The following is an 18,053-nucleotide window of genomic DNA, read 5'->3' on the forward strand; positions in this document are numbered from 1 at the left end:
TGCGCTTATTGGCGGATTTGCTTGCCTCAGAGGTTCACGGCAGCCCTCAGTTTGGCCATTTTTGTGGCTCAAATCTGCTGTTCACTCTGTTAGCCTCATCACTGGCCAGCATAGGGAAAGGAAGAAGAACAATCCCCACAGTCTCTGCTGATCCACCTTGTGGATCGGGGAACGGGCCAGAGACCTTCCCCTCTGGTGGAACCCACAGTCCAGTTCAACTCCTCCAATATCAAGTAGGGAGTTGGGGGGATGGAGGGAACCCGGGCCCGCTCTCTACTCCGGGTTCCAGCCCAGGGCCCTGTAGAATGCAGCTGTCTAGAGTGCCTCCTGGAACAGCTGTGCAACAGCTACAACTCCCTGGGCTACTTCCCAATGGCCTCCTCCCAACACCTTCTTTATCCTCACCATAGGACCTTCCTCCTGGTGTCTGATAATGCTTGTACTTTTCAGTCTTCCAGTAGTATGACTTCTCAATCTCAGCTCCTAGTGCCTCTTGCTCTCAGCTCCTTGCTGAACAACAAACTGAAGTGAGGTCCTTTTTAAACTCAGGTGCCCTGATTAGCCTGTCTGTCTTAATTGATTCTAGCAGCGTCTTGATTGGCTGCAGGTGTTCTAATCAGTCTGTCTGCCTTAATTGTTTCCAGAAAGTTCCTGATTGTTCTGGAACCTTCCCTGTTACCTTACCCAGGGAAAAGGGACCTTCTTAACCTGGGTCTAATATATCTGCCTTCTGTTCACTCTCCTGTAGCCATCTGGTCTGACCCTGTCACAACTAACAAAAACATAGAAATAGAAATTACACTTTTTCTTTGGTATAGTTATCTGTTTCAAAATTTACCTGGAGGTACAATATTAAAAGGTTACGGGGTTTAATATGTTTAGGGAAGAATTAAGATTCTAACTATATCACTTCTTATAGGTTTTATATGGATGTTACTCCACTAGCTTCATTAGAGATACTTTACTAGTATTTATTTACTTCTGATTTATAATCCCAAGATTAACTACTGTGGCTCCATATCTTGGAATTCTTGGTTTTTCTATCCCAGAATATTCTTATTGTGTTTCAGTCAAAAACCAAAATGCATCATATTTAGTTGGCTTTAAAGTTTATTGTGCTATATATACTCAAAATAGATATTTAAACCTTGATCATGAACAGTTTTAAGCATGTGAGTATACTACAGTATTCTCATTGATTTCAGTGGAGCTAACCACATGCGTAAAGTTGTAGTTGCAGGATTGAGGCCTCACATTCAGTGCATATATGTTTTTAATAATCCTACATATAAAAATAATTCTACTTATAAATGTATGTGCAAAGAGGACATATGATAAGGGTATATAAAATGAAGAATGGTAGATAAGAGGTAAATTGTGTTCCTGTTGACCCTTTTTTTAATGCAAGAACAAGCAGCTATCCAATAAAATTGAAAGGCAACAAGTTTGAAACTGACAAAAGTATCTTTTATGCAACCTACAGTTAAACTGTGGTATTGTCACAAGATATCATTGAGATCAGGAGTTTAGTAGGGTTAAAAAAAGATATTAGACTTTACACTCTCTCTCTCTCATGTATTGGAGAAAAAATGGCCTCTTTTGTCAGTTATTCTGTAATTGTCCGTAATGGGGTTTCTTGACTCTTTTTCTTGTCATTTCATAATGACAGTTGGCAGAGTCAGGACACTGAACTAGATGGAGCATTGTCTATCTTCTATGATAACTTCCTTATTTCTGTATGTACATTCTTATTGAAAATGTGCATGAATTCCATCTTTAGTAATGCCGTATATTCAATTAAATTAATTGCAGAGATCTATTATTTAAACTGTGGTAGCGTCCACCATGTGCAAAGTGCTTTCAAAAAAAAGAAGATGCCATATCAAGCTCCAAAGAGCTTGTAGTCTAAAAATGACTATGGGTATCTATCTGCCTATGCAGTATTAGGGCCCTGATCATTGAGATGAAAAGGTATTTTTCAGCCAGAAAGGGAATGTTTTATTTGTATATAAAAGAACCTTTAATATTCAAAGAGTTCAGATATGATTAGGGCCATATTAATACACTTATATAAATCTATCTATCTATAAGCTTCAATTTATATAATCAAAATTCTCAAACCCCACCCCCCCCAAAAAAACAGTTCCAGGACCACAAAACTGAGAACCATTTTTCTAAGAGGAATAAAATTACCAGTAGACACCCAGATGCTTTAATGTAAGATAAATTCCAGTAGTATGAGTAGTCTAAAATTATCATCATCAATGAGTACACTAATGAAACCTTTGTTTTTCTTATAATTTCAAACTGCAAAGGCAGGTCTTTGGTGCATAATAAGACGATAGCTTACAGTATCTGTTTTAATAAGTAATGTTCAGAATAGGAATGGTGTCTGATATTAATGTATTTTGAAACCTTTGTTAAGCTTTTCTTCTCTACTGAATGTTATTACATACAGTGGCCACAAACACAGATGGAACGGGACTATGTTGATAAAAAAGAGGATTTCCTGTCTTGTACTAATGTGTGTTGTCTGGCATGGAGTTTTTTTGCTAACTAATTGTCACTGAATTTTTATTTATGCTTTTTAATTAACAATTACATTTTAAATACCTCACATAAATCTACAGTCTCAGTATGTGGGGGGTAGGAGGGAGAGGCTGTTCAACTTTATGATGATGTTTTACCATGCAGAAATATTTTAGTACTAGATTTCACCAAGCCCTATTTTTGTAGAGGTTCTCTTCATGTTTTTTAACACTTTAGAAAGGCAACCTCATTTTGCTTTTTTATCTCCGTTTACTATGGGCTTTCACTAAGTGAAATTTTCTTTAACAATAAGTACATGTAGATTGTTTCCTGATATTTTATATAACATATTGCAGCTAATGACTGTTCAACCATTATAGTTTTTATGGGCATGAACGAGAGCACTTCGAATCAGAATCACCTTTAATTTCAATAATATTATTACTACAACAAATAAAGTACTTAGTTGCCTTTCAAGGTATTTTCTTTAGCCAAATATGTTAAAAGAAATAAGCACAAAGGATTTAAATTAAACTCTTTTTATATTGTAGTCTGCTCATGTAATTGTTTTCCCCCTACATTGAAAACTATTTTTTCTGTCCATATGCCGAAGATTTCTTTGCAAAGGTCCAGCCCCAGCAGGTTGATTACACACTTGTTACCTGTAATTCAATACAGCAGTGCCCTGTTTACAAAGTCCAGATTTCCTGTGCTGTCAGTTAGGGCAATCAGCACAAAGACCAAGAGCTTTTGGAACTAAATAAACAATGAGAAAAACATTCAGGGCTGCCAGTAACCCTTCACAGGTAATTTAACAGCCTTTGACTACAAGGCATCAGTTGTTGTAGATGTCTGCTGAGTATGAAATCTGACATTCTGTCTTTGCCATGTTCTGCCAGTAGGTCTGTACGTAATCTCTTGCTGAGGTTCACTGGAGCTCCTTCAGTGCATTGTGCTTTCATATTGAACCTAAGTGGTTTTATTATGACAGACGTCCACACCTGCATTCTGTCACATATGTGTCATGTAGTCTTCTGATACGATACATCAAATTATTTAAAAGTTTGGGATTCACTAAACTGGAATCTTTTACTCTTAAAAAATATATATACCAAGAAAAAATAGAACTTGACAAGTTCAAGCATTTTGAACTGTTCTTGAAAGATTTAAATATTAACAACCAGGCAATTGCCACAGTAGGATCAATGCAAATGCCATATAGATAGGACTCTGCTTTCATTACATGCAGAGAACAGAATGATCGCTATTTTGTAGGTGCCTTTTATGTATTGGAATAATTAGTGTTATTGTCTAAAACCTCATGTTTATGTATTTTTAATTTAACTTGTTTGCTTTCTGATACATTTGATGACTTTGCTGATGGTCTGGATAATGATTGCAGTGGCTGTTTTAAAGACTATTTACATGTATCAAAGCAGACAAAAAACATCTGTGAGGAGAAGAGCATAGAGACACGAATCCATCTGGGTCTGTATCAGAAATGTTCATATCTCTTACTTTAGCAATCAGATGGCATTGTGAGCAACCAAAAATAATGCACCAACCATAACCATCTATACAAATCCTAATATGTATCAATTTCAAGAATCAAGACCATAAATCAAGACCATAAAAAGACCAACAGTAAGTAAAATATTGATATAAATCAACAACCCAAACTATCACACAAATAAACATTTTATCAGATGAGTACAACGTCGTTAAGGGCTGTGCTTTATCCATACTCACTGTCACAAATTATTGCTATGATCATGGGGATTCCCCACCCTTTTTTAATTTCTGCTGTTTCAAATGGACATGCCATTCCCTGCATACTACTATGTTCTACATTTTACCCTATCTATAACTGTACAAATGTAAAAACTAAAGCCATTTTAAAAATGGCCTGTGAAAGGTCATTGAAAGGTCTGTGAGGTCTGTGAAAATTTGTCTTTTTTAGCCTGGTTAAAAATATACTTGCAGTACTATTTGAATCTCTGGCTGTCTATCAGTGACCTTTGAATTTTGAGCATTCTGTTATCTAATTATGGATACTTAGAAACTGGCTCCCTATTGTATCTTACACTTTTGACTATATGAATTTCTGCAAGCCTTATTGTGGTCAATTTCAAAGGAAATTCAGATGTGTTGGTCCTTACTGCTTATGTGTCCAGTTGATTCACCATGGCTGTCCGGTAACTGTATCTCAGGGAATGGAAATGTGCAGTTGTTCAGAAAAAGAGCTTTGAAAGACAAAGGTGCATCATTGACATCAGCCAAGGAGCTGCAGTTATTTACACACCTCTAACGTTGACGGTTTACATGGAGTTATATATCCAGTTTATACAGACCCTGCTGTGATACTTAGTAATCCCAGATGATGGAACACCACAGGCTGAAGGCTATTTACATCAAAAGGTATATAGTTCAGGTGAAAAACCCTAAATTCTGTCAGGATCCCAGGATTCTCTGTGTTCTTCCTGTGCTGCAGAGCAGTATGAAGCCGGAAGAGAGCTGTCAGTGTAAGGTAATGATAACTGTACTTTTATGTGAGAAAATGCAGTCAGGAAGAAAAGTGATGTAGAAACTCTGTGAAGTCAGGGATCTCATCAAGAAAAAATCTCTGGCATTGTGGTGCAGAGACTAACTTGTGCATGGTGCAAGCATGGTAAAGAATAAGAATTCTAGTATAAGAAAAGTTAACATGTGAGGCCTATAAAAGAAGCTATAAACTCATTGTGGCACACAGATCCACAGGAAGTAGCTAGGTCCTTGCTTACCCCAGTAGTGGGGCAGATTTCTTCAGACAAAAGTTAAATATTAGACAGTTTTCAAGGGCCAAAGAGAATCTGGTGGCAGCCAAAACATAATGTATATCAATCCAGTCTAGATTTAACTATTTTATTGTAATACTGTGCACTTTTGATTGACAAGAATAAAGATCTGAATTGAAAAGGTTTGAAACTGTCAGATGAAATTGATGGTGAATGTTGTAAGTTTGTTTTATGAAATTGTACTTGCCTTGGACAAAACTTCCTTAATATTTGTAAAGTGAAACTGGAAGCTGAACACAGGTATGCATTTTTTGCTTCCTATAAACTGTCCACAGGCGCCTGAGTTTGATAAGCTTTGGGGCATGTTGCATGGCCAGCCCATCTTTTCTCCCTAGGATTTGGGAATGTGGGTAGTGGCATGGGAAATGGGGGGGGCGGGGGAATAGAGAAATTGTTGAAGGATTTAAAGGAATTTAGGCATTTCTGTGCTCAGTGTTCAAACTTGACTGACTGTGAAATCTCATTTTGAAAAGTGATTTATGCATTTAGGAGTATTACCTGTCAATGGGATTGGACATTTTTGCCTAACTCCCATTTGAAAATTATATTTAGGCTCTGAAATCAGTTTGGCATTGCAATGTCTAAATACCTTTTAAAATTTAGGACTAAGTCTAAAATACAAATATAAATGTATTAAATCATGCTAAGTGGTTCTGTCGAGCCAAAAGAAACTGGCTAAATGGTGAAAGCAAAAAAGGCTGTTTAACTTCAAATCCATGATGGGTGTATGCACTGACTAGAGAGAGTAGGGAGCTGGAGGAAAAGATAAAGCAATGAGATCTGTGTCTTTTTTTAAAATGTCCAACAGAAGACCTGCTGTATCCTTCTGTCCATCAGAGCGTGCCTTACTCATTCCACCACATCATTCCTATTGATGTCAGTTGTTATAGTGTCATAGAAAGAAAGTCAGTCTCTGAGCTAAATATGCTCTAACCTATTCATTAGTGTAAAAGTTAGTACCAGGACTTGGATGCTTATCCAGAAAAGATTAATGACCTTGTATAGATTGGTATGTATTACTCTCACTGATCCGTCATATTCTGAAGATGGACTACAGTCATCCAGGATTGAAGGCATGACTCACTAAGCAAGGTGCTGAATCACCATGGCAAAGGTCTGTGTTCTTAAGAAAGAATGCAGTCTTTTGACCAGTCATGTGAACAGGTGTTTCTGGTTGTGGGTACTGTTTGGATGCCTACACTAAATTAGATACTGGGTAGTTAATGAAGTTTGATTGTCTGATAACCTAAGTAGGTTGAGACCATCTCAGGTAGAGGCTGGAACACCTTAGGATATGTCTTCACTGCAGAGTTAGTTTGAGTTAATCTACACTCAAGTTAAATCCTCTCAAATTAGTCTATTTTAGGTAAGAGCTGACATACTGCAAAACAACAGTTAAGCAACACAGAGAGTTTGTATCAGTAGCACAGAATATCTGAGTCTACACTGCAGTACTAGCTTGAGTATCAGTGGAACTTTAGCTTCAACCCACATTTCAGGACAAACTAGCTAATTTGAGTTTAAAAGATCCCCTAACTCAAGCTACAGATTCTTGTATCAGAGTAGTAGCCGTGTTTGTCTGTATTTGCAAAAAGAAAAGGAGTACTTGTGGCACCTTAGAGACTCACAAATTTATTTGAGCATAAGCTTTCGTGAGCTACAGCTCACTTCGTTGGATGCATTCAGTGGAAAATACAGTGGGGAGATGATTTAGATACACAGAGAACATGAAACAATGGGTGTTACCATACACACTGTAAGGAGAGCAATCACTTAAGATGAGCTATTACCAGCGGGGAGGGGGAAGGAAGAAAATCTTTTGTAGTGATAATCAAGGTGGGCCATTTCCAGCAGTTGACAAGAACGTCTGAGGAACAGTGGGGAGTGGTGGTGGGGGGAATAACATGGGGAAATAGTTTTACTTTGTATAATGACCCATCCACTCCCAGTCTCTAGTCAAGCCTAAGTTAGTTGTATCCAGTTTGCAAATTAATTCCAATTCAGCAGTCTCTCGTTGAAGTCTGTTTTTGAAGTTTTTTTGTTGAAGAATAGCCACTCTTAGGTCTGTAATTGAGTGACCAGAGAGATTGAAGTGTTCTCCGACTGGTTTTTGAATGTTATAATTCTTGACGTCTGATTTGTGTCCATTTATTCTTTTACGTAGAGATTGTCCAGTTTGACCAATGTACAAGGCAGAGGGGCATTGCTGGCACATGATGGCATATATCACATTGGTAGATGCGTAGGTGAACGAGCCTCTGATAGTGTGTCTGATGTGATTAGACCCTATGATGGTGTCCCCTGAATAGATATGTGGACAGAGTTGGCAACGGGCTTTGTTGCAAGGATAGGTTCCTGGGTTAGTGGTTCTGTTGTGTGGTGTGTGGTTGCCGGTGAGTATTTGCTTCAGGTTGGGGGGCTGTCTGGAAGCAAGGACTGGCCTGTCTCCCAAGATCTGTGAGAGTGATGGGATAGGTTGTAGATCCTTGATGATGCGTTGGAGAGGTTTTAGTTGGGGGCTGAAGGTGATGGCTAGTGGCGTTCTGTTATTTTCTTTGTTGGGCCTGTCCTGTAGTAGGTGACTTCTGGCTCTGGCACTCTTCTGGCTCTGTCACTCTGTTTCTTCACTTCGGCAGGTAGGTGTTGTAGTTGTAAGAATGCTTGATAGAGATCTTGTAGGTGTTTATCTGAGGGGTTGGAGCAAATGCGGTTGTATCGTAGAGCTTGGCTGTAGACAATGGATTGTGTGGTGTGATCTGGGTGAAAGCTGGAGGCATGTAGGTAGGAATAGCGGTCAGTAGGTTTCCGGTATAGGGTGGTGTTTATGTGACCATCGCTTATTAGCACCATAGTGTCCAGGAAGTGGATCTCTTGCGTGGACTGGTCCAGGCTGAGGTTGATGGTGGGATGGAAATTGTTGAAATCATGGTGGAATTCCTCAAGGGCTTCTTTTCCATGGATCCAGATGATGAAGATGTCATCAATGTAGCGCGAGTAGAGTAGGGGCATTAGGGGACGAGAACTGAAGAAGCGTAAAATTCTTGTATGTGCGACGAGAGTCAGGTTAGGGGCAGCACTTGAGTTATACCTTCAACTAACATTGCAGTGAACATAAACTCTTAATGGCACATATTGGGTGAGGTAAGTAAATGGTCGGATGCAGTCCATACCTGACAGGATGCAATTATATGACCTAGGGTATGTTTTCATTGCCATATTGACTTGAGTTACATATACTTGAGTTATTCTTCTCAAATTATCTCATGTGAGAGCAGCCATATTGTGAAATAACATTCAAGTTACTTTGTCTACACTGGCTCTGTGTGGCAGAGGTCTACATCACTCATGTGTGGCAGAAAGATTTCTGGGCGCTCATCCAGTGATTCTTAGTGCTGCAGTAAGCTGACTTGACCTATGAATTCTCTTACAATGTAGAAGCCTTCGCCTGTTCTTTATGGGCACACAGGGGGAATTATAGGAAGTAATTGGAAAATTAGTGGCAGTAACCTGTGTCCACTCTGCAAAGTGTTCATGTTAATGACTGATGAGTTGTGCTCACTTGAGCTTTAGCCTGCACTCCTGTTAAGACCAGCCAACCAGGTTTTTGTGTGTGGACAGGAGCTGAGTTAAAGGTAACTTAAGTTATAACTTGAGTTAACTTTCACTGAAGAGAAACGCATAGAGTTCTGCTTAAAATTAATGCAGAATTGGATTTCAAAAGCAATGAAGTATTTTGCCAGAAGTAGGCCAAAACACCAGTCTAGTAAGTGTGACAGATTTATGTCACCAATCTGCCTGAGGCGTCAGGTGATCAGCCTGAGGCCGCAGGATCGTTAGGGGAGGAGATAAAGAAACACACCAAATAACTAAGTTTTAAAGCTTTATTAATAAAATAACAGTGGTGAGTCCTGGGTGCTCCCCACGTCACTCAGGGGAAGAAAGAAAGTGTTAGTGCCCGAGCCCTCACCCGCTTTCATACTCACACACGCACAACCCAAGGCTGGCCAAGCCTGGGTGTAAGGTCAGAAGGGGAGGGGGGGACAAGAGTTCTTCCTGTGCACAGGTCATCCAGGGTCCGCTGTTGATCTCCGATTTGCTTCAGCTCTCAGGAGGGTTTTAAGTTCTGGGGTTTTGGGGGGGCATTTTGTTCAGGGACCTCTGTCCCCCATGCTCTTCATACGAGTCCAAACCTGCTTTCTGCAGCTTCCTCAGCTTTCCCGAAACACACCAGCTTCAGGGATGCTAGACTGTTTTTCCCACTCACTGGCCTTCGCTGTCTCATTGGTTTTTGAAGCCCCTGCAGTTTTGTTCAGCTGAATCCTCCTTTCTCACTGCTGGACTGGGTTGGAATCCAGGCCCCATCTTTCTTGGCAGGCAGCCGAGAGTCGGTTGTGTGCCATAGCTTTGGGCTGGAGTTAGCGTCTTATCTTCGGACCTAGCTGGGGCGTTGAGTTAACCCATTTCCTTCTCCCTTCCTCCTTCTACGGCCTCTCGTACCCTGCAAAGGAACCTTTTACTCCACACTTACACCTTCAACCCTTCCCTCGATAGACTTCATTACATATACAAGCGCTAGCAACATACAATGCTAAACTGCTTACCCAGGGGTCCCCGTGGGGGGGTGGAAGAGGCAGTTATATTGTGACATTCCCCCGCTTGACCCCAAATCAACATTCTGTTGTGAGGGGTCACCACTTAGGTTTCCACCCTGCGTCTGACACAGTGGCCAGTGTTACCGTTCGCCTCCTACACAAACAGCAATATAGCAGAAACAAACTTGTTAGGGCGGCAACAATTGTATACACCAGCCAGTAGTGGCTTTTGGCTTTATTAGTGACATACCATAACACATTTTTTTGTTGACATAAATGCTCCATCCAGATGGCTGTGGCAAAGGCAGCTTTTTTTAAATTAAAGGTGTGCTGCAGCATTGTAAAGGAGGAGGCATCTGCCTGGAACACGGTTAGTTGTTTTCGGGTGTGTGTTTAATGGAAAAAAAACATTGGGTGTGATTCATGAAAAATTAAACAATGTAATTGGAAACATTAACACTACTTTGGATAATGGCAGGCCAATGCACTGAAAAATTTTGCGCTTGAGATTGCAACCGCAAATTGAGGGGCATCCTGGGGTAGGTGGTCCTTCAAACATATGCGGAGCTATTGGTAAACAGATGTGCCTTAGTGGGGGCGTATCCCGATGCCTCCCCTTCCCAGCAGATGTGTTGACCCACCTTATAAAAACAACCTGGTATTGCCTTTTTTTATACATTATTTGAGGGGGCTTTATAGGACATAGTTGCCAGGTGTTGCCCTTTGTAATCCATATGTGCTGATAGTCAGGGGCTGCAGTCAGCACATACCGCTTTGCCATGTCATGGGGGGGGCCACCTCTCACACGTTGCCATGGACCACCCAATTTCAGAAGCAGCCTTCCGAGAGACCTGGTTGGATTTTTATAGAGGGGGCCCACATTCCTTTCATGGGACCAAAGGCCATGAAGGAGCAGGCTAAGCAGGTGAACTTCCAGTTTGTGAGCCTCCATAGCGAAATGACCATTGATTCCAGGGAATTCCGGAGTGGGAATGGATTTTCCCAGGCCAGGCTTCATGGATTACATTCTTTTTTGGTGCTTTGGACTTGTTGGATTAAATATTGTTGGAGTCGGGAGCACACTGAATCCCACGCTAGTTGGTCCCCAGCCTTAAGACGACTGGAAAAAAGACTACTGTAGTGCCCATCTTTAAAAAAGGGAAGAAGGAGGATCCTGGGAACTACAGGCCAGTTAGCCTCACCTCAGTCCCTGGAAAAATCATGGAGCAGGTCCTGAAGGAATCAATTCTGAAGCACTTAGAGAAGAGGAAAGTGATCAGGAACAGTCAGCATGGATTCACCAAGGGCAAGTCATGCCTGACTAATCTAATTGCCTTCTATGATGAGATAACTGGCTCTGTGGATGAGGGGAAAGCAGTGGACGTGTTGTTCCTTGACTTTAGCAAAGCTTTTGACACGGTCTCCCACAGTATTCTTGCCAGCAAGTTAAAGAAGGGGCTGGATGAATGGACTATAAGGTGGATAGAAAGTTAGCTAGATTGTCGGGCTCAACGGGTAGCGATCAATAGCTCCATGTCTAGTTGGCAGCCGGTATCAAGTGGAGTGCCCCAAGGGTCAGTCCTTGGGCCGGTTTTGTTCAATATCTTCATAAATGATATGGAGGATGGTGTGGATTGCACCCTCAACAAGTTTGCAGATGACACTAAACTGGGAGGAGAGGTAGATATGCTGGAGGGTAGGGATAGGATACAGAGGACCCTAGACAAATTAGAGGATTGGGCCAAAAGAAATCTGATGAGGTTCAACAAGTACAAGTGCAGAGTCTGCACTTAGGATGGAAGAATCCCATGCACTGCTGCAGACTAGGGACCAAATGGCTCGGCAGCAGTTCTGCAGAAAAGGACCTAGGGTTACAGTGGACGAGAAGCTGGATATGAGTCAATAGTGTGCCGTTGTTCCCAAGAAGGCCAATGGCATTTTGGGATGTATAAGTAGGGGCATTGCCAGCAGATCGAGGGACATGATCGTTCCCCGCTATTTGACATTGGTGAGGCCTCATCTGGAGTACTGTGTCCAGTTTTGGGCCTCACATTACAAGAAGGATGTGGAAAAATTGGAAAGAGTCCAGCAGAGGGCAACAAAAATGATTAGGGGACTGGAACACATGACTTATGAGGAGAGGCTGAGGAACTGGGATTGTTTAGTCTGCGGAAGAGAAGAATGAGGGGGGATTTGATAGCTGCTTTCAACTACCTGAAAGGGGGTTCCAAAGAGGATGGATTTAGACTGTTCTCAGTGGTAGCAGATGACAGAACAAGGAGTAATGGTCTCAAGTTGCAATGGGGGAGGTTTAGGTTGGATATTAGGAAAAACTTTTTCACTAGGAGGGTGGTGAAACACTAGAATGTGTTACCTAGGGAGGTGGTGGAATCTCCTTCCTTAGAAGTTTTTAAGGTCAGGCTTGACAAAGCCCTGACTGGGATGATTTAGTTGGGGATTGGTCCTGCTTTGAGCAGGGGTTTGGACTAGATGACCTCCTGAGGTCTCTTCCAACCCTGATATTCTATGAATTATGGTCTTAATTAGTTCCTGCAAGGTATCCCATATGTGGAGGGCCAATTTGCCAGTATGTTTGCGGGCAGAGGTGGCCACTGTAAAGTGGGTGAGATCCGCACTTGTGACCAGTTTTATGGCCTTTTTTAATTGTTTGTTTTTTATGGCCCCTTGCTGAATATTTTAAATACTAGCTGCAGTATTGGCACCATTCCACAAGGAGCTTACTAAGGTTTGCTTTTTTGGGGGGACAAGGACAACGTTTGCCTAAGGAGGGCAGGTTGGAGGGTGGCCCCCCCTTGTACAATTGGGAAGAAAGGCAGGGACTTGAAAGCGTGCTTGGAGCAGGTAAATATTTAAAGCTTTTAAGGTGGTTTTAAGGAGGATTTAGCATTGAGTGGCTGCTTCCCATTTGGTGGCTGGTGACATCTGCTACCACTGCTGGTGAGGGAGATGTGGAGGTGCTTTTTTAGAATTGTTTTTGAAGACTAGGGGCTAAGTGAAGGAGGCTACAATTTAAAAGGGATGCTGGAAATTGTTTGGAGAATGTAATATTTACCTCCCCCCACTGCAAATGTGTGTGTGACTGAGGGGGTGATATACGTGATATACCAACATTTGGAACTGTGGGGTTAGGTTGAACTAATACTGCAACCACCTTCCTATGCCAGCTGTTAATGTGGAGCATTGACTTGGACAGCATATTAAACTTTTTTGTCATATTGAAAACCTCCCCATGTACCTTTTTATTGGTGGTTTACTTGAGCCATTGCTATTAGATTTTTCCCTTCCAGTGGAACCATAAGTGCTGGCAGTATGGAGAGAGATCTTCCTCCTCCAAAGGGGCCATTGTTTCCAAGTGGAAACAAACTTTTTGGGAGAGGGGTTTAGATGGCAATGGGATGTAACGTTGTCCCCTGTGGTGCTACCTGGTGGAGTATGGGGTTCTTTTGGGTTAATTCCATTTGGGATTCAACTGGGGAGGGATATGCAGGGCCGGGGACCTGGGGCTCTCAGCAGGGGACTGCCCTGGAAAAATACCCAGGTAATACATGATGCCACATTCCCAGGATGCTAAGTCACAATTGCCCCCCTGCCAATCAATAATTCACCTTTTTTTTTTCCGTGGCCAATTCTGAACAATGGTAAAGTTAACAAAGGATGACAAAAGCCTCGGACACCAGAGGATTTCCACAGATAGTTACCACCATACATACATTGTATTACACTGATGAATTTTGCAGGCCTGAAGCAGCAAAAACAGTCCCACCACTCCTGTTTAGGGTGGTCCTGGGCTTTTGCCATTAGTGACCTGTTTTGTTAACAAAGCAAAAGGGAAAAGAAAAAGAACAACATAAATGTACTTATTGGAGAAACTGAGACAGGTCTAAAAATTTCTAAGGCATTAGTTGTTCCATTACAGCCTTTTTTGGCTTTTGTTATGGATGTTGTTTGCCTGGTTTAGGAGGTTACAACAACAATATTTTGTTTAGGGATTAGGGGCTGTAACGGCTTGCCAAAGGGCCTCCCATTCCGCTTCAGGCCACAGCATGAGGAAAGGGTTTGTCCCTCTGTGGTTTAGGGGAGGTCCGGGGCTATTTGGACTATATTTTGCCTTTAAGGCATTTTTTTTTAAAGCTTTTTGTGGCTTAGGCCCCATTCGCAGCTTGAACCATGAGAGCCTTTGGAAGTATTTTCCCTCCTCATAATTATAATTATCCAGATAATTTTATGGACAGATGGAGACCGAGATGGTTTAAGCAGGTGGCTGGTTTACAACCGCCATGACCAGAAACCTAGCGAGAAACATGTTTTGAGCTGATTGGCATGCACCCATTTGAGTTTTCCGGGTAGCTGAAGCTGGTACACTACCGGGGAGATGCGGTTTACAATGGGGTAGAGACCCACCCACTTAACGTTCAGCCTATGGGCCACTTTTTTTAGCTTTGGCAACATTACTTGGTTTTTAATTGGCCATTTTTTGACATTTTTAATGACGATTTTTTTGCGTTTGGCCTTTTTTTAAATTTACGGCTTTGCGAGTTTTACATCACTTTTTTTTTTTAGCTGGGCAATATTTTGACCGTTTGGTGACTTGGCGGGTAAATTCCCCTCCCATTCCCATAGATTGCCCCACATTATTGGACGACCAAAAAGGATATGGTAGGGGGTGTACCCTATACGCAGGTGGTTAGAATTGCATAAAGCCGCCAAAATAGTCGGCAGCTTTTGGGGCCAGTTCGTTTTTGAAGTTGAGCACATTTTACGAAGGGCGTTTTTTAGATTTTGGTTTTGCCTTTTTACAATGCCACTGCTCTGTGCCAATAACTGATGTGTATTTGTTGCTTGATGTTTAGGGCAGCAAGCAAGGATTTAAGAACCTCTTCCACAAAAGCCCCCCCTTGGTCAGAGCCGATAATCCAGAGTGTGCCGTACCGGCAGAAGATTTCCTCATAGAGTTTTTTGGCAGCCACGGCCACTGTATTAACCCAGGTTGGGAATGCCTTTGTTCAGGCTGAGAACACATCAATTATTACTAGGAGGTATTTATACCCTTCCTTTGTTGTTGGTAGCAAATTAATAAAATTCATTTGCAGATGGTGCTATACCCCTTGAATTTTTTGCCTCTGTAAAATGGGGAGCTGGACCCCTCATTTTACCTGGACACACTTAAGAATTCCTTTACAATTTGGTACACCATTTGTTTTTGTTTTGGCCGTTGTGCCACCTGCCTAACTTTGAACAGGGTTTTCTCCACCCCCTCATGTGCCCACTCATGTAGTTTTTAGACAATGTCCTTTTGCTCAGGAGTAGCTAGTCCCGTGACCATTGCTGCTACTTTACTTGAACAAATTTGAGTTAGCTTATTCGTTTTTATTTATGGAGTTGTCCCTTGTCCTTATGGGCATGTGATTTTACCCAAGTAATATAAATTTTCCCCTTTGGTGCTTTATATAACAATATTATAACATTAATGGCCGCAAAATCATTAAAAATAAAAAAGCACACCAAGTAACTAAGTTTTAAAACTTTATTAATAAAATAACAGTGTTGAGTCCTGGGTGCTCCCCACGTCACTCAGGGCAAGAAAGAAAGCGTTAGTCCCCGAGCCCTCACCTGCTTTCATACTCACACACACACAACCCAAGGCTGGCCACGCCTGGGTGTAACTTCCAAAAAAAAAATGGGGGAAGGGTGGGCAAAAGTTCTGTCCTGTGCACAGGCCGTCCAGGTTCCAATGTTAATCTCCAATTTGCTTCAATTCTCAAGAGGGTTTTAAGTTCTGGGGTTTTTGGGGGGCGTTTTGTTCAGGGACTTCTGTCCCCGTGGTCTTTGTACCAGTCCAAACTGGCTTTCTGCAGCTTCCTCAGCTTTCCCAAAACACACCAGCTTCTGGGATGCGAAACTGTTGTTTTTTCACTCGCTGGCCATTGCTGTCTCACTAGTTTTTACAGCCCCTGCACTTTTGTTCAGCTAAATCCTCCTTTCTCACGGCTAAACTGGGTTATAATCCAGGCCCCGTCTTTCTTGGCAGGCAGCCAAAAGTCAGTTGTGTGCTGTGGCCTTGGGCTGAAGTTAGCGTCTTATCTTCAAACCTAGTTAAAGCATCAAGTTAACCCATTCCCTTCTCCCTTCCTCCCTCTATGGCCTCTCATACCCTGCAAAATAACCTTTTACTCCACACTCACACCTTCAACCCTTCTCACAATACACTTCACTACATATACAAGCGCTAGCAACATACAATGCTAAACTGCTTACCCAGGGCTCCCCATTGCGGGGGGGGCAGTTATATTGTAACAAAAGGGTCCTAAAGCGCATCTTAAGGCTTGTCTTCAATACAAAATTTTATCATGTTAGAACTTGACAAAGATTTGTCAAATTAGCAGACCTTCATTAGAAAGCCCAAAATGTTGTTTTTCAAATCTCATAATTTACCTTAATCTCATGATTTTTAGGTCTGACTCATAATTTATGAATGTTTGAGATGTGCAGTACTACTGATGTTACTTGCTTTTTTTTATTATGTACTGTATATTTTTTCCATGTTCTATACCTTTAGCTGCCTTCCTACTGGCAGAAGCAGCTGCCATTTTGTGTTCTGTTGTGGCCTGCTTTGGAGAGAAAGCGGGGGCTTGTCCTCATGGTGCTTTAGTCCACACCAGAAGCATGTAAATTCTAGAGTATACTAGTGTGTTGCACACTAACTAGCCCATGTGGACCCTTATGGGGGACACTAAAAGTTCTCTAGTGTGCATATAGTACTATTTGAAATATTTGCATCGTTCTCATGAGGATACTGTGAGAAGCCCACTGTGATCTCTCATGAAGATTCAGTTTTGCTCACTCTTGCTTTGTTACCCCTTAATATAAAATAAAGATGGTTCTAACAAAGTACATGCTCATTATTTATTCAAAAATATAACTGAGATATTAATCATTTGAACTTGTTTATTTCGCAGCCACGGCTGTATCCTCAGTAGGCCCCATTGGTAGTGGACCCTTTTTATAGGGGAGAATTTCTGTTCCTTCCCTCTAGCAACAACCCTTTACTGCACCCAAGACCCCTTTGCACACTGAGAAGCAACAACTCCCAATGACACACATAGGCTGTGGGACCTCAGTGCGAGCTCCCCAAATCTGCATCACCTCCATTTTACATAGAGGAAACACACCAGTTCTACCTAGTTATGGTTCTCTAAGGTCACAGAGAAAGGGGCAAGATTTGGCTCATTAGAAATTGTATTTCTACGAAGTGCAGCAGTTTTGGTCCAGTGCAATTTTATTGGGAGTTGCAAATATCATAAATTATGAATATGGTTTTTTCTAATTCCACATTTACTTATCATTTCAGTACGGTACTTGCTTGACTTGTACAATAGGAATTCATTTCAATACAGTACAAGTCAAGCAGGTTCAGAAATAAAAATGAAAAGACCCCTGCACGTGCTATCAAACAGGGAATGGAACCATAGCCTGAATATGTACCATACACAAAAGGAAAAACACAGGTGTAAAAACAAGTTTTAGATATATGCCATCATTATACATTGCCACAATACAAGTTCCAGCAATATTTATTTCCAGCAGTGACCACACTGATAATGTCCATAAAAAGAAAAACTGCCTTTAGAAAATACTAACCAATGATCACCTCAGTTAGGAAAATCTTTTTTTCCAAACTTTTAATAAACCGAATTTATCAAAGGAAAAACTTACCGTAGTCATAGACAAATTTGTTGTTCAAAATCACTAACAGAAAATAGGGTTGAGATTGGTTTTCAAGGGTTAAATATCTCTTAGTGCTAACATTACATGTCAGAAATTTATTTTTACATAGAAATCTGTTAGATGTTCTATATTAGTGCCTTGTTCTGAAATGTGAGGTTTATAAAAGTTCTCTGAAAACAAAACATTGAAGCTATATTTCTAGAGATCGTTTTTAATGTGGGTTTAGTATCAGTGTCAAAGGATCTAAGATTACTTAGAAGAAGTTACAGAGTTAAGTTATAAAAAAAGGATTACATCACAGAAGCTTTTGCAATAGATGTATTCTAAAGCAAAAAATTACAGCAATAAAACA

The 18,053-nt window shown here is 41.2% G+C and overlaps 1 protein-coding gene across 8 annotated transcripts in view; it reads left to right on the forward strand.

Moving 5' to 3' along the window:
• Positions 1–18,053, forward strand: part of ZNF407 (zinc finger protein 407) — a 471,531-nt gene that overhangs the window by 373,446 nt on the left and 80,032 nt on the right. The window contains exon 9 of one of the 8 annotated variants that reach the window (XM_043508200.1): positions 14,827–16,698. The exons of the other annotated variants lie outside the window; for them this stretch is intronic. Within the exon in view, the coding sequence (XP_043364135.1) occupies positions 14,827–14,846 (20 nt within the window). The 3' untranslated portion in view covers positions 14,847–16,698. Of the gene's footprint in view, positions 1–14,826; positions 16,699–18,053 lie in introns of those variants that run through there. 8 annotated transcript variants of the gene reach the window in all.

Source organism: Dermochelys coriacea, chromosome 2 (genome assembly GCF_009764565.3).
Source record: "Dermochelys coriacea isolate rDerCor1 chromosome 2, rDerCor1.pri.v4, whole genome shotgun sequence".
NCBI lineage: Eukaryota > Metazoa > Chordata > Testudines > Dermochelyidae > Dermochelys > Dermochelys coriacea.